This window comes from Pochonia chlamydosporia, chromosome 6 (assembly GCF_001653235.2).
Source record: "Pochonia chlamydosporia 170 chromosome 6, whole genome shotgun sequence".
NCBI classification, from domain to species: domain Eukaryota; kingdom Fungi; phylum Ascomycota; class Sordariomycetes; order Hypocreales; family Clavicipitaceae; genus Pochonia; species Pochonia chlamydosporia.
The window spans coordinates 2,850,436-2,874,118 of record NC_035795.1 but is presented as its reverse complement, the minus strand read 5'-3'; the positions used below and the strand labels follow the sequence as shown (position 1 = coordinate 2,874,118).

Below are 23,683 nucleotides of genomic sequence, written 5' to 3'. Positions count from 1 at the left end.
AACGCGAGGAGCCCAGGCTGCTCCAATTGCTGTTTTGCACTACCCATAGCGTTGAAATGGTGTTGTAATTCTATGATTGTGCGAATGATTTGATTCGCTGCTCATAGAGCCACGCAGGGGGGAAGCTCGACGGGCAAGAGTGCTGGCACCACAGCCAAGAATCTGGATGGACGGCGGAATAGGGTTTAACAGGGATATTGGTCATGTAAAATTTTATGTGGAATTATGAGGGCTATCGTACCGTCCGATGTCGCGGAGGAGTCGTGATGATTCACAGGTTGAAAATAGCGTGCTGCTCGGGCACGAGGACAAGACGGCTATGTAAGTGACAAATTGCTTTCCGAACGGGCGTTGCTGTTGTTTTCAGGAATTTGTCTGGCGGCGCACGGCTAGATTGAAGCTAGTACGGTCTGAAAAGAACCGGAATTCGTCTATTTCGAGTAATTCGTCTAATCGGCACCCATATTTTACTTAGGGTCTTCCAGGCATGCGTTGCATTATTTGTTGTGTGTTCAACGGAAGATATTCGACAGGATAATTTACTACTACTAGAAGGAGGACAAGGGGTACTAGATCTATCTCAATCACAGTATGGTCCTTCTACCTCTCCCCAGTGACACGTCAATGTTTCTGGAACAGAAGCGACGCCTCCTAACCGAGCTTGGGCAAACATTGAGCGTAGTATGATGAATATGCCGTGCAGACTCCGGCCGCACAAGCCGTCGGTCCAGTCCAGCCTATACCACCACATTGGCCGTACAAGGGTGCGAGGGAGCCAGTACTCGTGGATATATTAGTAGTAGCTGTTGTTTTGGTTGCTGATGTTGTGGTCTGTGAACCAGCAGTAGGGGTGGTTGAGGTTGAGGAAGCACCACCGCCTCCGCCTGCATAGCCGCTGGCGATCTTGTTCACTTGGCTGACGATGGCAGCCATTTGCACACCTAAGAATGAAAAATGCACATTAGCGTTGCCTCGAAAGCAGCAAGCGCAGTGAACAACCGGCAGGGAGTTGCTAACGTACCCCCAACCTGGTCAGCGTTGGTTCCGTACCACCCAACCCAATCCCAGCAGCCGTTAGGGTTTGGTAACGAACCACCGTTCCAGACAGTGTGTGATGTACTATCCGCTTTCGCCTGGGGAAACAAAATGATCATGTTGTTGGTATCTGTAAAGTTTTACAAGTTACTAAGGCGTAGGACACGATGGTTTCAGGGAACCGATGAGCGAAGAAAGACAAGGCTTACCTGCCCACTTGTTATAACCGGTGTTCTCGATGAACTTGGAGCCGATTGTACCATAATACTGTAGGCATCCGTGCAGGGCAACGTGTAGCGAGCAAACCGTGGAACCACTCTGACAGCTTTGAGGCACATACAAATAGCCCGTAGTGTCCATGCCACTCGCGCCGAAATTCCCGGTCTGGTCAAACGAAACAATTGATCCAGACAAGGTTCCCGTATTCTTAGCAGCCAGAGGCCCATGCAGCCATTGCAGAGTTGCGCCGGCCCCATCATAGTTGCAGTTGCTGATATAAGGGGAGGAGGCAGAACTGCAAGAATTGTCTCCGGAGCCACTGAAGTCTGTAGGGAAGGTGTGGGCAGCGCCGCTTGTTTTGACATATGAGATATTTGCCGAATCAACAAAGTTGGTCAGCTGCGATTGCAGCTGATTCATGACGTTTGGGCCAACAGTGGTGTCGGATGATCCAACCCACATGAATACCCTTCGCTGTTGAAGAATGTTCACATTTGCAATCTGGCTTCCACTCCAGGATTTCATGTTCGAAATTGGAGTGGAGATGGATGGGTTGGCGTTGTACATGCAAGAGGTATACTATTCAGCGGATTATTTCGTCAGGGGGGAAAGCTTATTGCGATAGGGAGAGCGTCCAACTTACATATTGATTACGAGCACAGTCGTACGGGCCTCCAGCGAAAACCCCAAAGCCTTTGGTAAAAATATCAGAGTAGGCAACTCCCAACTGAGCCGCCATGAAGCCCCCACTAGAGAGACCTGAGACGGAGATGGCATTGGGGTTGACATTATAGGGACCAAGAGCGGCTGCTGACGTTCCCGTCACCCCCAGAGTAACAAAGCAAACAGCGGTGATAAAGTAGAACATATCTGAAGGGTTAATAGGCACTTTCGCTTTCAGGTGAAGCTATTTGTTTGTGGATAGGGGTAATTTCAATGGAAAATAACCCAGCTTTTATAGACGGGGATTGTCCTGCCTAAAGTACCGTCAAAGATACAATCTTTTAACTGAGACCACCTTTGATGAAAATGGTACCAAGGTATTGGTTTTCTACAAAGTGTCTGGCAGCAGTTCGGCACCTCTGCGTCCCCATATTGGAGACCTGCAATTCAAACACGATGCTGGGGTGCATATGCACGGCTTTGACAGATCCCCCCGCATTTCGTGGCCTTCAGCCCCAGTTAGCCCGCAGTGATTGGAACCAACTTCGCCAAATATCCGGGGTAGGAGAGGTCTGGTAGCTTGCAGAAACTGATTCGCCCCCACGATTGCTTCGATTACCTGTCACGACACATAGAATCTGGTGGCAGAGAGCATCCAAGACCTCCCTGAAGTCAATACGGTCCTCCCATCAGGTACAACGGATTGCGCTCTTTGTTTCCCGCGGTTCTTCTCCTCCTTCTTTTTCTATTTGCATCTCATCAAAGTCTCTTTGAAGTTGCCGTGTCAACTCACTGAAAGGGTCACCGGCTTCTAAACGTTGAATACATTTGAGATGGAGTATAATGCGGCTGAAGTCTCGGATCCGAATAAGAGATCGATATTATCTTCTCTGGCCACGGATCCGCACACAAAATGCTCTAACGGATTGCCCATTGTGGCACAGGAGTTTGACTGTGGCGTTTTATTGCCTTTGGTATGCGCCGAGGTTTGACTTGCGAAACATTGAAGGGGACGTTTTTTCAGGTAATAGCGCAGATGGATGGTCTTGTCCGCCACCAGACCTGCAAACAATCTGGGGAGACAACTAGCTGACGCTACCTCGATACCTGAATTGCTGGACCAGGAATTGGGGCATACTTGGCAGCGAGTGTTGAGTGTGCGAACCTTTGGATCGAGAGGCCATGATGTGTTAGTCCAAAACCGGCCAAACCGGGCTCAATTGCTAATGAAGTGATAGCTATCCTATTCTCAGCTCTGTCAAGTTTCCTGCTCGGCAACTGGGTGTACACATTTTGCATTGTGATTTCCCCGGACTTGGCAGTAGCAGCCACAAACCCAATGTCGGAGCCATGTAAAAAGTCATGGTGTCGAGCATGAGTCTTTCGGTGTAGTAAACCTTCACAAAGGCAGGCCATCGGCTAAATAGGACTTCGATGGTCAAGTGCCCATTTCGGATCCGGCAATCCCTGTCCGTTGCATTACAAAATCGGCATGCAGAGAGCATGAGATGTGCCGTAAACCCAACATGGAATTATGTAAATGAAAGGACATGGGATTTATATCTGTACCAAGATTAAGAATGCATTTGCAGAAAGTGAAAGAACTTCCTGTTTAATATGTCTACTTAATGTTACTTTTGTAACCTGGGGGGGGGGGGGGGGTAGTCAAGCACTTGGTAGAGATCGACCCACATCCTACTCTTAACTTATCAAAGACGATAATTCTGCATTAACAGGCTTTCAGTAAAGATAAACGATTCTGAGGGAGCACAAATAGCTGCAGAATGACCAAGGAACTTACTACAGAGCAGGTCGCGCTCATAGTCCTTCTACAGCGGCTATGTTCGACTTTCTCTGCCGTCGGTTGCGTCTTTATTATGGCGACTTTCTGCTTCTGCAACACCTTCAGAACACCTCGTAATCGGCTCGCCTTTTACGCTTCATTTGGTAATCTTATAGCCAGCTCCAGCTATATTATGGCAGATTCGTTCGTGTCCGAGCCAACCGGTGCGTGTTGCCAGATGCAGGCTATATTCATACAGACGTAGGTTAAACCTAACCCTGATACCCTAATTCCCCCCCATGTCCTGCAAGTTTCAGAAGAAAGCTAAGAAGAGGTCTTGTAAAGTTTCGCATTCGGGGATGCGTACTGGACGCTTGCTATGGCTGTTAACGTGTACCTTACAATTTACCACCGGTTTGATGTCAAACGACTTGTAAAGCTGGAGATTATGTATTTGTTTCTATGTTACGGAGTTCCACTTGCCCACGCTCTTTGCTACTTAATCCCAAGGAACAACGCCGGCCAGCGGGTCTACGGAGGCGTTGGACTATGGTGCTGGGTGACTCCTAGCTGGGATACTTTGCGTATCGTGTCTTACGCAATTGTCTGGTATGTGCTCGTGAGCCCGGCCTCGTCCTTCTTAACGTATCTTGATGTTTATGTACTACATGCTGATCTATCCGTCTTGGGAGTAGGGTAATCATTTTAACAACTCTCGTCATCTATCTTCGCTGCGGTGGAACCATTTTCAGAATTCACAAGCAGCTACGCAGCGTCAAGGACTCGAGCTCAGGATTGTTCGCCGCTAGTGACTTTGCCATCGACTATACCAAAACGTCAGACGTAAGCGTCACCATAGAGTCGACCGGCCGGCCTTGGGCAGCGCAGAGCCAAGATATAGCCCTACCGACGCAAAGAATGGAGCATTCAACAACACTTCAGGTGTCCGGTTCCGCCAGACCCCCTTCGCGCCACAACAATAACGTCCTTAACAACGCAATATGGCAGTATACCAAATGTGCGTTGCTCTTCTTCACCGCGATTTCTGTCACCTGGATCCCTAGCAGCGCGAACCGCACGTACTCTTTTGCTCGTCGTGGGGAGATGAACGTCGTGCTACAGTATCTGGCCTCGACTACGATGCAGCTACAAGGTTTTTGGAACGCCGTTATATATGTTTTTATGTCTTGGGGGGCGTGTAAATGGCTGATATTGGAGACTTGCCGGAGTCTGACAATAAAGGCGAGACTCGGAGGACCTGGGTCCAGCAGGAGAAAGGCATGCAGAACTGAGGGTACGTCAGCTAGATGAAGCAGATCTGAGGCAGTGCTGGATTCAAGTAGGAACGTACGTTCCGAAGGCGCGACAGAGCTCGAGAAAGGTGGTTCTGAGATAGAGCTTCGTAGATAGCAAGCGTAGTGCAGTGGCAAAGCAATGCTGGCTGTTTTTGCTACTCCGCATGATACCAAAAGCCGTCCCCTACTGTTCAACTCAACTATGGTTGACTGGAGGTGGAGCAAGAAACTTACATATGATCAGCTGGAGAGAAAATTTGCGCTGTCCTACTAACCCACTAACCCAGTTAATGGAAACTGCAGTAGAGTTGGGTTGCGAATAATGTCTGTGTAAGTGGTTGAGGACGAAGAAGCAAGATCATGTCCTGGTAGGTTAGGCTGATGCTATTTCTGGATCAGGCAACCACAACCTACTACCGACCATACTTGGATTGCAGCGTCGACATTGTACGTTCTCTTAGCCCTAACTTTATGAGGGAAAACCTACACGGTGCTAGGAACTGAACTCCGTTGTCGATTGATAACCGCCTCTCAACAAGACAGTCCGAAGCATTTAGCCTTAATGTCGTGGCTCTACCGAGGGCATACTTGAGACTTCTGTAACTGAAAGCATGGAGCCAAGTTGGCTGGTTCGCGTCAATTTTCAACAGCTGGGTTGGGTGTTGAACATAATGGGTTCAATAAGACGGCCGGATCCGAGACGGATCCGGTGGAGTCAGGCATAAAAAGAAGTCTGGTGTTGACAACGCAGTGAATTTTGCGGGGAAGACGGTGTGTGGGGAAAAGGCAATAGGCCATCTTCCTCAAAGCAGCCTAGTATACCCGTCTGGGGATTTAGCATTCACCTTGACATAGCTGGCGTTTGCATGGATGGACTCCAGGGCAGCCTAGATTTGCACCAAGGCCAGGCACAATGGATCCGAAACTTCGCTTGCGAGCACCGATGCGGATTGAAAACCAGACCAACGAATGCATGGAGCGAGAAGGACGACGCCAAACGAGGGGCTTCCACGGGTTTCCCGCCTGGGACCTGGTACGGGAACCTCGCGGTGTCTGCAGACAAATGTATCAACGCGTTGGGGTTCAACCAAGCAACTTGCTCGCGTTTATATAAGCTCACTCCTCCCTCGATCTTGATCTCCATCTCGAATAATCAACTATCAACTATCAACTTACCCCTCAAATCACCCTGATGTACTTGAACACTAAAACTATCCACAACAGCACCTCAGTGAGCCAGCCCCGTAAATTCTTTTCTGTTGTTGGACTAACCGATATTCTAGCTTTCAGATAGGCGATTCCAATGAATTTCAAGTTGGCACGTACCATTTTCCTGGCTGGTGTCAGCGCCCTCGTAATAGATGGGCACACTGTGGTGACAGATGCGCAGCGGCTATCCGTCAGGCAGCCAGTCGCGTGTGCTAGGTCTGCGGTTCAGTTGATTGCACCCAGGGGCACCTCTATCGACAAAACTGAAGTTGTTGAAGCATCGGGAGCTCTGCCGCAACATTGCAGCATAATCGCACATTATATTTCCCCAGGAGTGGATGGTTCCCCACCAAGCCAAGTAAACTACTTTGTTCGACTTCCCTTGAATGGTACTTGGAACGGCAAAGGAATTTTCGAGGGAGGAGGTGGCCTACGGACAGGTGTATTAGATTTCAAGGCACTCGGCAAAGGGTACGCGCTGGCCTACACCGATGGTGGCCATCCGCTTGATGCACTTGCGGATGCTACTTGGGCGGCTTACGACAACAGACCCGACATGACCAAGATCGTGGATCACGGACATCGAGCTGTGCGTGATTCCACGATTGCCTTTAAAGCTCTCGCGAAAGCATTCTATCATGCTGCGCCTGCAAGGATCTACTTTGCAGGTTGCTCAACAGGTGGCCGTCAAGGTCTCGTCGCGGCCACCCGCTATCCGGAACTGTATGATGGAATTATTGCCGGTGCTCCAGCTATGGATTATGACGGTCTCATGATGGCGTTCGCGTGGAATATGCAAAAGATGTTACGCGGACCCAATTACTTTCTGCCAACTTCAAAGATGACGATGCTGGGCAACGCAGTCCTTGCAGCTTGCGATGCGAACGACGGTTTGAAAGACGGAATGATATCATCGCCAAGAAGCTGCAAATTTAATCCCGAGAAACTGCTTTGCCATGGAGCCGATGGACCAGATTGCCTGACTACTGGTCAGGTGGACACGGTCAAAGCCATATATGCCGGTCCGTTCAATGCAACTGGAAAAGCCCTGTATCCGGGGGAGTCGGTGGGCAGTGAGGCGAACTGGGCCGGCTGGATGGGCTCTTTCAATGGCAATCCTACTCCTGCTCCCGTACGCTTGGCCGACGGAAGCTACAACTTTGCAGTGGCAGATGCGAAGGATTCGGGTCCCGTCAAGAGAGCTGATGGAAGTTACGACTTCCCGAAAAGGCTCGCCCCGATGATGGGCATCTTCGCCGATACCTACATGCAGTACCTGTTTTTCCCAACCACGAATCCGGCCAGAGAAGCTCGCAAGTTCAACTTTGACGTTGATCCGAACGCAGGATCCAAGATGGGCGAGACACAGAATGCACCTCCACTACTTCAACGCCTAGAAAAGGCAGGCACGAAGCTGATCATCTATCAAGGTCTAGCGGACCACATTGTACCACCTGCAAGGACTATTCAGTGGTGGCACGACGCGGCTGATTCGGTGGGCGGTGCGCGGCGCCTCGGCAAGTTTGCGAAACTCTATCTGCTTCCGGACGTGGATCATTGCGGAGGCGGAAGAGGCCCGGACGTATTCGGGGCGCCGTTCAATGCTCCGTCAGGGGCAAACGGCCCGCAGAACGATGTTGTGGATGCTCTTGACCACTGGGTGGTCCAAGGGAAGGCTCCCTCGTCCATTATCGCAAGAAAGATGAAGGTTAATGAGGTGCAGAGGAGTCGCCCGGTCTGCCCGTACCCCCAAGTAGCCAAGTATAAGGGGTCGGGCAACATTGATGATGCAGCAAGTTTTAGCTGCCAGTCACCTCGAGGCGAAGAATGACGCTGCAAAGCTCGGTTCTACGAAATCCAATAGTATGAGAGCGGCATTATATTTACTAGCAGCCATTTTGCGTATCAAGTACTTGACTACTCAAGTATATTGCGCCAACGTCCAAAACCTACTTTCCTTGACTAGACCAAACCTCAATATAAGCTTATGTATTTTTAGCTCCTTGCAGGGCATTGTGGGCCGGCTTTGTCTCAACCAGCAAAACTGGCTCTTTCGCCAGCCAAGGCCTTTTATGACGCTCATGTACTTGAATGTTGACTCTTTTTACCCAAGTGACCTACAAGTTACCGACAAGTTCGCTGCTTTAAACTGTTCTTCTGTGTAAAACCTCCAGTCGCTACATCAATAACTTATTAGCGCCAGGTTAATTTTGGCGTTTTAAACCCCTCTCTGTGCAACAGTCCATCAACGGGACACTTGGAAAGAAGGTCATTTGTGGCCACACACCCTGCCACTTATGCGCAATCTAAATCTGAACCTACAAACAGTTTAAGAGACTTTCCATTTCGTAAGCGACATTTTGTGGGTTGTTTAATCCCTTTTGCACAAACACAGTATTGGTGTGGGTATTCCCAGCATTGTCCTTCGCTACAACAAGCCAAGTAAGAATGCCAAGCCCGTAGCTGCTTAGGAACACTCTTATGAAGGGAACTAGATCTATTGTAACTAATATTCTAATCTAGTCTGTAACACACGAAATACAGATATTTAACTTGTCGGAAAGCACAATCATCTGTATCGAAGAGCCACCGTTTGCGCGAAGCATTGATCCCCCGCCCCGTCATCAAACCAATTCGCTGTGGAACTACAGCAGCAATACTAGTAGGAGATGTTTAGCGTACTATTCCTGTTAGCAAATGTCTCTTTCAATTCGAAAATAAAGATTATTAGCGTCTTATTTCTGTCCTGCGCCATTGCAGACTTGCTCTGGTTTCTATCAACACCCCTTCGGACGAGGCTCTGGTCGATACCGGGACCTTGGTGGCGGCGCTATTCAGGTGAAATCGAGAGCTTCATTTCATTTTGTTCGAAGGTCTAATATTTACGTAGATATTTCTCAGGTGCTGGATGCTGACAATGGACGAACCTATCGAGCCATACAGGGCTTACACAAGAAGTATGGTCCCGTAGTGCAGGTTGGTCCGCGAACCGTAATTTTCTCCGATAGCTTTAAGAGATAAAGTATTATTGCATAGTAACTAACAACGGAAATAAGAGGACGCTAGGAAACTCACAAAGCAAGCGAGAAAGGGGCTACTAATTTTTATTCATGCTGCTGCCCATTTCTCTCTTTCTCTTCCTCCTAATTATCGTTAGAGCGGCTATAATAGTATAGAAATTAGTACTATTGTTGGAAACCTAAATTTTGAATATTGCCTTGCAGGATGGTTAGCGTTACGCGGCCGTTGCGCGACCTTTATAGGGGCGGCTTACCTAGGCATCTATGTATGGCTTACCTGGTCTTAACCGTCTGGCCTAAGCTAGATCCGCATTTTCCTCAGAGTCTAGAAGGACCTCGGGATATGTATACGCTATTATGCCGTGACATCTTAGTTTATTCTTGGCTGCATTTGCCTCAGAATGCCGTCTCCCGTTGTATCGGTAGAAAGGACAGTTCGAATGTCGGCCACCAACTCGGGCTATCGCAATAGTACGGCGGCTGGATTATGACATTGTATTAATGGCCTCATTTGGGTCTCATAGGGGAAGCATCTTTCGGGCAAGATTTGCTCCGATGTAAGTGTGGTGTTTAACGCTATATTCTTACCCGGTCGTACGGCTTGCATATCGTGAGCGAGCGACGACTGAGTATGGGCTGCAATGGCTGATGTCAGATAAGCAATTAGCGATATAGAGCAGAAAACAACTTTTAGTAAATCGATCTTTATTTAACTCCCGGCGAGATGTCTTTTGCATGTCATTGGCGAAGCGGATGTGCATATAATTGCTGGTTTGACCTGTTAAGTCTGGCCGTGAGGGTGGCATGCGCTACACCTGGGGAAATTGTCTTGCAAAAATGTAACCGCTGCACTTCTTGTGCCTGGAATAAAAGACTGAGCTTAACAGACCTGACGATAAAAAATTAAAGAGTATGACAAAAAGAATGCAACTGAGATGGTCTCTCCCGCCGGGAATTGAACCCGGGTCTCAAGCGTGACAAGCTTGCATACTGACCACTATACTACGGAAGATGAAACGGCTTTTGCAGCCATCGTAGTGGGTTGTTGATGTGGAACCACGACGAGCTCAATCAACTTAAGAAGGTTAGGGAATTGTTTGTCAAGTTTGTTCTGTATCATCCCGTCTTCAAGCAATTATCAAGCCGCTTTGAAGTCTTTCTCAGTCTGTCTGGTTCCCACTTTGTATTCTATGAAGGTGGCTTACACGGAACGTTTCAGCCGAGTAAGCCACCGTTAGACTTCCAATTATCATATCCAATTGGCAAATTCTTTTCTGCAGATCACATCTGCCTCCACTACGGGGAATTCTGATGATTCGGAAACAAAAGCTTGGCGTACTTGGCATCAAATCTACGAAAGTCAAGGCCAATGTGAAAATAACAAAAGGCCATGTAGTGAACCGGGTTTGCAATATTTGAGCTACAAACGCGGGCCAAGCTGCTTGACCTCTTTGCTGCGATGGCTACTGTTTCCTGGTATGACTCTCCGTCTCCTCTTAAGTTACCATGATGAAAGTGAATGAGGATGAGTAATGGGAGATGGCAATTAAGATCGGAATGGGAGCTGGAAGTTAAAAGTGCTTGACAAGGTACTACTTGCTAGACAAAATTGTACTCTATAGGGTTGGGCTGTACTCGTCATTGGAAATTAGGAAATGTTGTCACTAAAGACAGTGAAGATCTTTAGCGGAAAGCTAGCAATATTTCCGTCAAGTTTCTGATCCGCTTGTTACATGACAACAACGCCTAATTGACGGATAGATCCCTTGTTCTACGATGTTGTGCGGGGAAGGTATCATCTGAATATCGGAGAGCTTCACTCGACATCGCCGGCAGTATTATATCCTAACACATTATGTTATAGCCTAAACGGTTAAAATTGGAACAGGTAAATTGGCTTGATCTGTGAACTATTATGCATACCATCGTGAAAAGTACCGGAAGAGGGCAAACTGTCCAGGTTAGCGGGGAATGGCCTCAGCGGCAAGAATGCCGAAGTCCCGAGGCCTGCCGGCGTACAATAGGTTAAGAACATTGTAAACTCCAGTTTCTTTGCTAGTAGAGTCTCTTCTACATAGGTACTTCCCAACTACTGGCCTATAAAACCCATAGCCTAAATTGGAAGGTTGATGTCACCACCAACAAACCTGATTGGTGCGCCTAACCTCACAGTGACATTTGATTTCTACTTACTGGTGCTTAAAGTCTTGCTTAATCAAGATTTGAACACTTCTACCGTGCTGAGATCGCCGCGAGAGCTAGTCTAGCCATGCTAATCGGATGAACAATCGTACTTAAGTATGCTAGTTATGCACCCCAGAGATACAGTTTCATCCGGGGTGGAGCTTCAATAACCTCTCTTGCGCTCCAATTAGAACCTGCTAAACTTGAGGTTTTCCTCGTCGTTGAGTCTGTATGGCAATATATGATGAAAATGCAGCACTAGACTCTCGGCTCAGATACCCCCGATGAAATAGCACTATTCCATCACTAGTATAGTTTTCATAGATCGATAAATTAAAGATATAAAGTCCAGGAAGCCTGCTATCAGTTTCTCTATTTCCTCAGCAAGACAGCACTCCCACAACTCACTCAAACATCATAATGTCTTCTCGACAACTTACTCTCGGCCTCGCCGCCACATTCACATCCCTTGTGGCCGCATCCCCCATGCCCTGTGACATCTACGCCGCCGGAGGAACGCCCTGCGTAGCCGCTCACAGCACAACCCGCGCCCTATACAGCACTTACACCGGCCCTCTCTACCAAGTAACCCGCGGCAGTGACCAGGCGAAAGCCAACATCACCCCCCTGGCAGGCGGTGTCGCCAACGCCGCCTCCCAAGACTCCTTCTGCGCAGGCACAACCTGTCTCATCAGCATTATCTACGACCAGTCCGGTCGTGGGAACCATCTTACACAAGCTCCGCCAGGGGGTTTCAGCGGCCCAGATGTAAATGGGTATGATAACCTGGCTAGTGCGATCGGCGCTCCAGTTACGTTGAATGGGCACAAGGCATATGGAGTGTTTGTATCTCCTGGCACGGGGTATAGGAATAATGCTGTCAATGGGACGGCTATCGGTGATGCAGCCGAGGGGATGTATGCTGTTCTTGATGGGAGCCATTATAATGGTGATTGCTGCTTTGACTATGGTAATGCTGAGACTAATAACCGGGACACTGGTAACGGACACATGGAAGCTATTTACTATGGTGATAATACGGTCTGGGGTTCTGGTTCTGGAAGCGGTCCGTGGATTATGGCCGACCTGGAGAACGGACTGTTCTCGGGTGCGAATCCTAAGAATAACCCTGCCGATCCGTCTATTTCTTACCGCTTCGTCACTGCTGTTGTTAAAGGCGAGCCTAATAAGTGGGCGATTCGAGGTGCTAATGCTGCGTCAGGCTCGTTGTCTACTTACTACAATGGTGTTCGTCCGACCGTCTCTGGCTACAACCCCATGAGCAAAGAAGGCGCTATAATTCTCGGAATTGGCGGTGACAACAGTCGTGGCGCCCAAGGAACGTTCTACGAAGGTGTCATGACATCTGGCTATCCATCTGACAGCACGGAAAACTCGGTACAAGCAAATATCGTTGCTGCCAAGTACGCCACCACATCCCTAGTCAGCGGGCCGGGCCTTAAAGTAGGCTCTTCCGTCTCATTTCGTGCTACAACAGCGTGTTGCACTACACGTTATCTAGCACACAACACCTCAGCAATCAATACACAAGTCGTCTCTTCATCGTCAAGTACGGCCCTCAAGAAACAGGCTAGTTGGACGGTTCGCACTGGCCTTGGAAATAACGCCTGTTTCTCCTTTGAATCCGTTGATACCCCCGGCAGTTATATTAGACACTACAACTTTCAACTGGTACTCAACGCCAATGACGGGAGTAAACAGTTCCACGAAGACGCAACCTTTTGTCCACAGGCTGGTCTCAACGGCCAGGGCAATTCCATTCGATCATGGAGTTATCCCACCCGCTACTTCCGCCACTATTCCAACGTTTTATATGCAGCGAGCAACGGTGGGGTTGAGACGTTTGATGCTCAGACTTCTTTCAATGACGATGTGAGCTGGGTTGTTGGCGCTGGCTTCGCCTAGGTCTTGTGAATAGGCAATATTTTCATGTAACTCAATGCACACTTGCTAACAATGGGGGCTTCGCAACATCAAGACTAGTTACTGAGCTAGTGTGATGAGTTGGAGTGAAATGCGAGGAGACACTTGACGAGAGGCTGTGTTGCTCGGGTGAAACCGTTTTGTTGATGTGACCAACCGAAATGCTTGTCCTGTCATGATTGGTTGAGCCAGTTGGACAAATAAAAACCATCACCAGTTGCACAGTGTTATCACATGCCGGTGTTGATGCTTTGGCGGTATATTACGGGGGGGCTTCATGCTTGGGGCCTGAAAGGGAGTGATTAGCTATGGGACAACGAGAAAACCTCCAACAAATCCTTCTCGTTTTTTGATGAACAGCAAAGCTAGTCTCCTAACTAGAATTGGGCGTAAGAGATTCATTTGACGTAAAATGACCACAGATACATAGCAGTTGTGACCCATCTTCAGGCTGACTCAATCTTCTCCGTGAGGGCCAGTGCGCTTTACAAGCCTCCATATCCTTCCTCAGTTGCTGCTAAACCTGGAACTTATAACTGGTACAAAGCGCGGCTCTAGCAATGAAGTAGCCATTGGCCCTTTAAACAATCCCGACACTTGACACCAGTCTTTGATGACCACCAAGCTCTAGGCCCCCTTATCCTTCAGCGCAAACATGGCCACAGACCATCCATAAGCTCTACTCAGCCGGCGGCCATGCCGCCGGGCGATCAAGAATGGAATCTTGCCCCTGGGATGTGGTTCATGAAATTGAATGCTTCTCTCCATGGCCAGCGTGGTTGGTTGGAAATGCCATACGGATCCGTACAATTTCTGTGCCCCAAATCCGACGGACCTCATGGCGTGGAGGAAGTCATTCCAGGCCACTTCGCCCGGCGTGGTGTTGGCGGCCGGATCGAAAATGACGATGCGGAAGACTTTTAGAGCGCGGTTGTCTACTAAAAGTAGTGGTGGGGGGCTTGCTTGCGTATGAGCAGGGCCTGGTGTGACGTCCACCTTGTTCTCCGCTGAGGTGGTAGGGGTCCCGCGAGACTTGACTTTGGACTTCACAGTTGTTCCGGCCAGCACTTCCTTCTTTGCAGACGGTTCCTCGGAAGAAATAAACAAGCTGGAGAATGGCTTCGTGGGAGCGTCAATATCGGGCTTGGAGACCTTGTTGCCCTCACCAGCCTTTTTGGCCACCGGTTCGACCCACGGCGGCGTCCGTTCAAGTGGCCAACCCTTTGCAAGTAGTCGTTTTAGAGCTGTGCCATCCATATTTCCAGCTTGGGAGTAAAGTAGCTCGTCAATCTTGACCCAGAAGATGTCCAAATTAGCCTCAGCCGCCCGGAGTTTCTCGACGTTCGCCATATTTCGGCGCCTTCCCACAGGATAGTCAAACTTATTATCCGAAGGGTCCCCATATGGAACCAGCTTGACGACATTGTCCTCACGGAGCGCTTCCAGGATTCGACTCAAGCCCTTGGTTCGAGACGCGAATTCCGTCTTGATACCATCCTCTCTGTCGACTAGCGCATTCTCGAACCCGTTGGCCCAGGGCTGGTAGATCTGGATTTGCCTCAAGCACTCGGCAATAATAGAGAGCTCGCCGATTAGAAAGACGATATATGGAGAGAGGAGATCCCGGACCTTTTGGTCTGTCTGGATCAGCCTGTCAAGCTCGTCGACGACCACAGGCACGCGGCAGAGAAACAGATTGCGACCGTCTTCCCAGAGAGTCCGTAGTAACCACATTAATTGCTCCGTTGTCTTATCCATCTTGATATCAGTCTTCTGCGTGACGCTAATCTTGGACGAGCTCGGCGACTCAGGCACAGCTCGAACAAAAAATTTCCTCATTGGCAGCGAAGCAGGAAAGGCCGTCTTGAGCTGGTTAAGAAGGCCCTTGGCCAACTGTTCGAGGTAGTGGTGAAACTTGAGCAGAGCTACCAGATACTCCTCGGGAAGATCTTTTAAAGGTGATATTTCCGCTGCGTGCTTTGTTTGCAGGACCTTCAACTTGCAGGCTTGGTCGTGGAGCTGCGAGAACATGTCCAGCTGAAGAGTTGCCTCGAGAACTACGTTGTCAATAACCCTAGCCCACAAATACTTCTCACGAGGAAATCTCAAGGTAGGATGAGCGTTGCCATTAACATCCTTGAGCATTTCCAGCCGATGCTCCCTGGCTTCTAGGAGCTGGTCTGCAAAGTAGCTTGGATCTTCACGTAATGCCCACACGTGTTCTTCGGCGCGTGAAGCCCTCGCGGCAAGCAGCGACTCGATATTCTGCAGATCAAGCGTAGCGGGGACTCTGTAGGGTGCTTCGTCTGCCAAAGTGGCCAATGATGTGAGGCCAGTGGGATCATGGTTGCTTTTGAGTGACGGTTCCTCTTCAATGGGATAGATGTCGCTAGTCAGGTTCTCGGGTGGAATCTCATGGAGTATCTGCTGGCAGCAGCAAACAAGAAACTCCAGGAGCCGACTCTGAGCTTCCAGAATAGCAAGTCCTTCCCCGGGAAGGAACTGCTTACGCGTGTGCATCCAATCAAAGGCATCTTCATGGTCGTCCCAGCTCATCAGTCGGCCATAATCAGCCTGCTTCGTCATGCCGTTCAATGTCATGACGTAGGTATTGAGAAATATGGGAACAAGGACCATGGAAACTCTACCCAAATGCATGGCATCGCCATCCGCAGCAGCAAAGACGCTCGGATGGTTTCTCGCTCTCGCATTGAGCAGCAACGGCAAGGACCTTGGCTTGGCCAGGTCTTCTTGGTTGATGTAGGGCCATGTGAAGGAGCCACGACTATCAGCTGCGGCCTCGTGAAGCCGGTTCGGGTGCTTGCGAAAGGCTGCGAACTCGGGACGATGAGTAGTCGGCATATCAGGCCAAGCTGTTAGTAGTATTTTCAATCGCTGGGTCCTGGTCTTCTTTTCCCAGCGCGTCTGAATCTTGGCCTCATGACGATCAACAATGGCCTTGAGCAAGCTGCAGTGACTGAAGATCTGGTCGGTGTTCTCCTTCGCTTGACGGTGAACTTCGGCGGGCGGCATGATCTTCGGCGGGCGGCATGATCTTCGGCGGCGGCAAGCCTTTGGAAGCATAGAAGCCGAACGCGTCGCTGTTGTTGTTCCAGTCGGTCGTCTGGAGGTCGCCAACATCCACGTCATCCAATTCAGGATGTGGCTCGAAAGGATCGAATTGGTGGTTTGTGCGATTTTGCAGAGGATTCATTTTGGATGGTCGTAAGCTGGACTGGCTGACAAGGTACAATCAATTGTTCTTGGCTACTGAAATGTTTGGAGTAGGAGTCGTGAAATGTGCGTGTCGTCTTTGTGCAAAGATCTGTTGACGTTGGCTGGTCCATGTCGTGTCTGTTGGCCCAGCCACCGTGGCGTCTGTGGTGATTCCATTGTTCGCACATTTCCAACACGGTTCACAAACAACGGTTCAAAAGCTCAAGTGCGAGGCACAGAAGGTCTAGTTCCTTCCAATGTTGGTGTGGTCTGGTCTGGTGGCCATGAGGGCAATTGCAAGCCGAATTATCAATCGCGCTTGCCGTCGTGTAAATAGTGCTAATGTCTGGTGGAAGCACGGGCCATATGCAGACATTTGATGCCGTGCCAGATTTGCCAGCATTGAGAGCACATGAGAGTGAGTGTTCACATACGTATGTAACTCTCGAGCAATTGTAGCCTCCAGATGTCTGGTCGTCTAAGAAGGTCATGGTCAGTTAAAGATGTCAACGGTCCAATATCACAACGGATAGAAGCATCTCAACTTGCAACAGTGCGTTTTGTGAAATCAGATCTGCTCACAGCATTCCTTATTACGTATCAGACCTCAAATCATAAATGTGATTCCCCGGTTGCGCGACATCTATTTGTGTCACTTTTGGCGTCAACGTCGGGCTGTAAAGCAAATGCCTGTTAACAAAAACACCCCAGCTTCACCACATCATCTTAGGGCTTGACGGGTCGCAGTAGGAACATCGAGTTGAGCTTACTTGCAGGCTGGAAAACACCAGCTGACCTAGCAGCGGTAAACATCGTCCCCACCACGGTGAGTGAGATTTCATGTGAGTTGGAGTCATGTTGCCCCCAAATGTAATAAAAATGCCGAGCAAACGAGAGAAGAACATGAGGTACATGAGGCTAACTTTCTGTGACGCGACCTACCAGTTGACATGTAGTAGCACTGCATGACTGCGTCTACATACATGAGATCGGCTGCCGAACCACAACATTGAACCTACCGGACATGAGAAGTCAAGGAGCGGTGGGCTGGGGTCACAGCCTCACAATGCAGGGAATGATGTAGTATGGCGGCTATTTGTTCCTCCTCACAATTGAGCCACCTGCGTTCCTTGAGCTGGATTTCACCCATGTCATCAATTCGTCACAAAAATGAGACTGCCTGATAAGTTTTAGGCACCAACCGGACTTCTCTAGCCGCGCAGAAAGCTGAGTTGAGCTGTCAGCTCAACTGGTGCTTTATCTGATTGGATCAAATACTCAAGTTCCATGTCCTTCCTTGCACCATGGCATGCTGCCGTGAGCCCATGGCGGCTAAAATGCAGCCACAACCAAAAAATACATTAGTTAGACGAGATAAACGAAGCCTTGTTTCGCATCTTTGCTGTGGTGGCAGGCATCGGCAGTTGTAGAGGCTACTAATAACATCACCTACCCAGATCACCCTGAACATTTCTAATCATTTTCGTCCTGCCGACTCTAGTCTGGCTACTCCGTATATTGCAAATCTGCCTTCCTTCTTTTGCGACTTACCCTTCAAAGAGCAATCTCTCAGCGATTAAAAGATTGGATTCTAAAAGCATGTGGAATAAAATATCAAAGAGCGATACGGTGGTCATTGAACTCCCCACATGTGAAAGACGAAACGACCCTTTTCCGTATCCTGGGCTCTCCTCTCCTCCAGCAACGGATCCGATGAACGGGAGCTCAGAACGCTCTACTGACTCGGAATCGGTATCGTCTCTCAGGCGGTACTATGAAACGTTTCTAATGCCATTGAAGGGTATCATATTACACGGTATGGTCAAATTGTGTAATTTCTAGCTGAATTGTATTGAAGAGTTGTAAGTTTCTGACAAGCATTCATATAGAACCTCCTGAGGATACTACACTGCTAGAAGAGCTGCTAGCCACAGAACGGTCTGACCGTATTTATGTCACCCACTGGCCACACTGGTGTAATTGGTTGTCCCACCGACGCATTCTGGACGATTTGATAAACTATAATGCTCCCAACTTCTCAGAGACGGTATTTCCTCGTGATGCCACAATCCTCTCTTGCTTTCAGAGGCTTTTCATGGACATGGGCCAGCAACCTAGCTCAGACGTCAAAGGGCTTCATACCTGTGTCGTCGCAATGCAAACGGATGATATTATAGTAAGGAGGCCCCTTTTGGAACTCTACGTCTCCATTTGGAGAAGTAAACGTGCTCTTATAAGGTCTCTTCCGATTTATTACACGATATTTCTGCTACAAAGGCAAAATATCTTGTCAAGGCACGAGTTCAACGAAGTTCTTTACCACCTGTCGGTCGAAAAGTCTTCTCCAATCCGGATAAAGGACGCAACTTACAGCTACAAACCTTGCAACAGACGATGGATGCGATATCGCTTCGAGTGGCCAGAAAGACGAACTTCGTACGACTCAGACCTCGACAAGTATACCTGGCAGCCGTGGTGTGCCAAGCCGACGCGCGAGCATGTGCAACTGTTTCTCTTTCAAGCGCGTGGAACATACCCAAGCAGCATCTTAATTTTTGCGAAGTCGACGTCAACTGTGGAAGGAATAAGGAAATTGAGGTGCTGTGGACAAAAGCGAGCAAGGGTGCCTTACGAGCACCAATGCAACAATCTGCTTGCTGCTCTTCTTCTCTTCATCCAGAACGAGACGATTCAGTTTACCAATCAAATGAAGGAAGAGATGAACACATTGGTAAATCAGGTGTATACAAAATTGGGGTTGTTCCCAATCGGCTAATATATATTTTTGCAGAAAATTCAGAGCCGGAAGAATCCTACTGGCAGCAAAGTTCAATACCTTTTCCATCTTCGAGATCTGGTTGCGAAGGCCCAAGAAACTGTAAAACTGAATCGACGACAAGTACAAAAGCTCAGAAAAACAGCCAACCTCTTGTTATCTCTCCCCGCATTATCCCTAAATCGAAGAAGTGCCAGAGCATTTGACAATTTTGTTCAATCACAGAGACGAATTGAGGCATCCCTTAATAGCATAGCCATGCAGCTGGAAGTTGATATGACTGAGCTTAAAACCCAAATGGACCTTGTTCAGGTTCGCAGAACATTCATTCTTTCGATTTTCGCTGGCTTGTATATTCCACTGTCTTTTGTTACCGTAAGTTTTGTGCCCCAATCTGCCTACGCTGACGATAGGCACTGACAAATTATTCCACCTGTAATAAGTCGTTCATGGGCATGAATCTCGACGCCTTTGATGTCTCCGAATCGAGCCGTAACATCACAGAGTGGAATGGCTCTGCGGAAAATCGGACACTCATAGAGCGAGAACAAGTGATCTTGTCCGACAGTGAGTCCCAGAACTGGGATATCGGGTTATTTTGGAAGATCTCATTGCCACTCGCCGTCGGTACGATTATGGCACCTCTTGTAATTGGGGCAATGTTGCGAAAGGTCATCCAGTTTTCATCAAAGTACCACATTGTGCTGGCACTTGGAACCTTCTCGTATTGCCTTTTGTGAGTGACACAAGTCAATTCCTATTTAAAAGAGTTCTGAATCTAAAATCTAGCAGGATGGCCGTCATAACGGTCTCGCCGATTGCGACCCCGGTTGTAAACGGAAGTCTAGTAGCGGTACCTACAATCTACATTCTGATTAGTATTCTCAAAGGAGTAACATCTGGCGACAAGACCAAGGTCGTCTTCTCCATTTTCCTAGGCATTTGGGGATTGATGTCAACTGCATTTATCATTCTCTCACCTATACTCGCAAAAGGCGTTTCGTGGTCGTTTGTGATCTTTGCTCTATATGAAGTGGTGGTTCCTTTCGGGCTTTCACAATACGTCCGACGAAGAAGGAAACGGACTATAATAGGTTAATGCTTACACTAACTCCATATCGCTAAATATTTCGAAGGCGTTAATACAAGCATGTTGTCCGTTTGAGTGATTTAGAAGTGCACCCAGTTCGTTTTTAGTCGGTGTATGAGAAGTTGAGTCGCTAGATAAGGATGGAATGTCTCCATTCGGTTAAATCGAGCGTGGACAACATGATGGCAGTTCTTTCATTCGATTCGAGGATGTGAATGTCTGGTGACCGCGGAAGAACACGGATGACTGAACGACCTGAATGTCATACAACCTAGCCGTCAAGATAGACACTTGCCATTTACGGATATAACTAAGTCTTTCGGTCTACATTGGCAGAGCGCCTCTTTGACAAGCTCGAATGACTCAGCGATCATTTTCTTTGATATCTGCACGTAGATTCGTTTGCCGTGGCGAATGTGAGGCTGACGATGAGGTCAAATGGCCCTGAAACACTGCCACCGCCACTCATGCAAACTGCAATAACTCTCAGGCTGAAAGCGCCAATGCCCAACTTAGAAGACAAAATAATATCTACAGACGACATTCTTTGACTAACCAACAGTGAATTGCTCGCAGCTTTAATTGTCAGAGTCATTGATAGACTGGCAATACACAGCCGTCTCAATGGGCACTCCAGTCAATGCCCCATCACAGGCAAATATTCGGAATCACCTATACCGGCCTCTTCTTGATGCCGAATTTCGAGTTGTGCATGTACTGCCAGGTCAGTTCTCAGACGACATTCAATGCGTCATTGAGACTCGACATACAAAGATCAGATGTCAGTATGAGGCGCTATCTTACCAATGGGGCGACGAGACCAATCCAAGCTTCATCAAAGTTGCATCCATCAACTCTACAATGCAAACTCGAGCGGACACTGGACTCAACAGAGCATCAACACTGTTTAAAATCGCTGTTAAACGCCTTTGGCACCTATCTCAACGATACGCCCTCTCATTCCGCGTTAGTATGGTCATCATCGCTGCCCCGCCCATCATCCGCCTAGAGGGGACATTGTCTCCCACGTTGATAAATATGTTCACTGCACTGCTGTGTATTCGCTTCAGTGTATTTCTCGCAGACACTTTGATGAATGGACTCGGTCTTGTTGACGAGGTCTTGGAAACGAAGCCTTGGATTTTAGCACATCGTGTCCCAGGTTATGCTGAGAATCCTGCCGCTTTTGGATCATTGAAGTTTGAGTCTTTGCCAGTAACCAGGAGTCTAGAGCAAGCTCTGCGCCATCTTCGACGAGAATATCGTTCTCGCACCCTCTGGATCGACGCACTCTGCATCAATCAGCACAATGAGGATGAAAAAGCGACTGAGATTCAGAGAATGGGTTGGATATATGCAAATGCTTCGCCTGTGGTGATATGGATTGGTCCATATCACGACATTGGACAACAAAACAGCTGCACTACATGTTTGTCCTTAGTCGGACCGCATTGTAGGCACAGACAGCAAATTCAGAAAGCTTTCGACTACGCAGAGTCACTAAATGTAAGACGTCATTTTCTCAGGTTATTCTTTAGCCCACATCAACCACACATATTTCGCGACTGCCGCCCCGGCTTCCTCGAAATCGCGAACCGAGGCTGGTGGAAGAGGTTATGGGTAATACAGGAAGCATCCTTGGCAACAAGTTTAGTTTTGTTACAGTGCGGTCATAGTACTTGCGACTTTGGGAATTTCGTGTCGGCTCATTCAGCACTACACGTTGAGCACCCTGATGACGACGAGTTTCGAGACGCCGTTCTTTCCTGTGTCCCTATGCACAACACAATTCGAGATTTTCGGTACTCGTCTCGCCATGATCAAGGACGAATTGCCTTTGACAGAACGCTGCTTGACAAGTGGGTTGTGGAGGCGATGAGAAATATGGTATACATCTTTTACCCGGATATGTATGGTGGTGTTGCACCATTCCATGAGCAATCGTTTGCCCACAAACTTAATCGGATTCTCCTAAAGACGGCAGGTCTTTTTAAATGTCGCGATGAGCGGGATAGGTTATATGCTATTCTTGGTATTGCAACCGGCGTCACGACAGGAGAAGTCACCAGATTAGCGAATCTGCTAGAGCGGCTCATCAGATACTCAACTTACTGGATATTGGCACACCCGGAAGACCTGTTGGGGACTTGGGGTAGTTCCAGCCTCTGGCACAAAGTCATCTTGAGGACTCTGGCCGCTCTAGCAGTGGCCCCTTGGCTACAATTCTACGATTTCACTATAAAACACTGGGCAATAAATCGTCCTTACTATGTCATAACGAGAGACAAAGACAATCTTGATGTCTTGATGGACAGTGGGAAACATCTTACTCGTGCGGAATTCTTCACCAGTCTAGCAGAATATCTTGCAAGGGAAACAAAAAGCCTGTCTCTTCTGGAGGCAGCCAACTTTGGGAAAGACAAGGACACAAATATGCCATCCTGGGTACCAAATTGGTCCAGAAGTGTGGATGACAAGGCATACAATTCGATCACCCGTCTCAAGACGAGACACTTTATTGACGTCTTTCAAATATCAGCCGACGGGAAGCGTCTCATACTCCTTGGTCAACCTAAAGGCACGGTATACACAAACTGGGCGACTGAGCTTGCTAGTGTCCGAACTTCGCCGTGGCGAAGGACAGTAGAGAAGGTTCTTGCTCTCCCTCCTGTGGGGAGATACATATTCATACGGTGCTTGTGGTGGATTGTGTTGATACTACGAAGCAAACCGTATCTCATGCTGGACAGGTCTGAGAAGGCTCTACTAGCCATGGCCTACAGATTGATGAACCAATGGCTAGACCTTGGTGGATTCTGGCTGGCAAATGGAGGAACATCACCCGTACGTATCCGGGATGGCGGCAATCGTCTTATGGGGACGATAGCAGCTGGTGAGGCAAATCCAGGGGATACCATTGTATCTGTGCCAGGTTGCTTCAACTGGTTGGTATTGCGGGGAGGACAAAAACGTCCGAATGGAATGAGGCGTTGGAAGCTGGTTGGGCTTGTCCATGTAGGGGCTCGTAATGAGGCTAAAGGCGCAGGACAAACCTGGGGTTACTCTAGAAGTAAGTGGACTTCGTTAGTAGACAAAGGTCTCTTCCGAGTGTACGAAGTCATATAAACGTAGTAGACTGTCTGAGAAGGGTGTGGAGTGTATGAACTAAGAGAGGGGGATGTTGTAAGAAGACATGTTTTTTGGCCCAAAGCAAAGGTTACGTGATGGGGCTGTCCCGGTCAAGGTTGC

At 48.5% G+C, this 23,683-nt stretch overlaps 5 protein-coding genes and 1 non-coding gene across 6 annotated transcripts; 3 read left to right on the top strand and 3 right to left on the bottom strand.

Annotated features, from left to right (window-relative positions):
- Positions 1 to 651: 651 nt before the first annotated feature.
- VFPPC_11197 (fungal cellulose binding domain-containing protein) lies at positions 652 to 2,122 on the bottom strand (the record flags this gene model as incomplete). Its single annotated transcript, XM_018289453.1, has 4 exons — positions 652 to 941; positions 1,022 to 1,165; positions 1,245 to 1,833; positions 1,898 to 2,122. The coding sequence occupies 4 exons, from the start codon at positions 2,120 to 2,122 to the stop codon at positions 652 to 654; spliced, it is 1,248 nt and encodes a 415-aa protein (XP_018140330.1).
- A 4,176-nt stretch (positions 2,123 to 6,298) lies between these two features.
- VFPPC_11196 (feruloyl esterase B precursor) lies at positions 6,299 to 8,035 on the top strand (the record flags this gene model as incomplete). Its single annotated transcript, XM_018289452.1, has 1 exon — positions 6,299 to 8,035. One exon carries the CDS (start codon positions 6,299 to 6,301, stop codon positions 8,033 to 8,035), a length of 1,737 nt encoding a protein of 578 aa, XP_018140331.1.
- A 2,129-nt stretch (positions 8,036 to 10,164) lies between these two features.
- VFPPC_17326 lies at positions 10,165 to 10,236 on the bottom strand. Its single transcript has one exon. It is a non-coding gene; the product is annotated as a tRNA-Asp (tRNA).
- Positions 10,237 to 11,828: 1,592 nt separating this feature from the next.
- On the top strand, positions 11,829 to 13,334 carry VFPPC_11195 (alpha-N-arabinofuranosidase precursor; the record flags this gene model as incomplete). Its single annotated transcript, XM_018289451.1, has 1 exon — positions 11,829 to 13,334. The coding sequence occupies one exon, from the start codon at positions 11,829 to 11,831 to the stop codon at positions 13,332 to 13,334; it is 1,506 nt and encodes a 501-aa protein (XP_018140332.1).
- A 645-nt stretch (positions 13,335 to 13,979) lies between these two features.
- Positions 13,980 to 16,385, bottom strand: VFPPC_11194 (C2H2 and C2HC zinc finger; the record flags this gene model as incomplete). Its single annotated transcript, XM_018289450.1, has 1 exon — positions 13,980 to 16,385. The coding sequence occupies one exon, from the start codon at positions 16,383 to 16,385 to the stop codon at positions 13,980 to 13,982; it is 2,406 nt and encodes an 801-aa protein (XP_018140333.1).
- A 4,673-nt stretch (positions 16,386 to 21,058) lies between these two features.
- On the top strand, positions 21,059 to 23,560 carry VFPPC_11192 (heterokaryon incompatibility protein (HET) domain-containing protein; the record flags this gene model as incomplete). The annotated part of the gene is made up of 1 exon (XM_018289448.1): positions 21,059 to 23,560. The coding sequence occupies one exon, from the start codon at positions 21,059 to 21,061 to the stop codon at positions 23,558 to 23,560; it is 2,502 nt and encodes an 833-aa protein (XP_018140335.1).
- Positions 23,561 to 23,683: the final 123 nt, after the last annotated feature.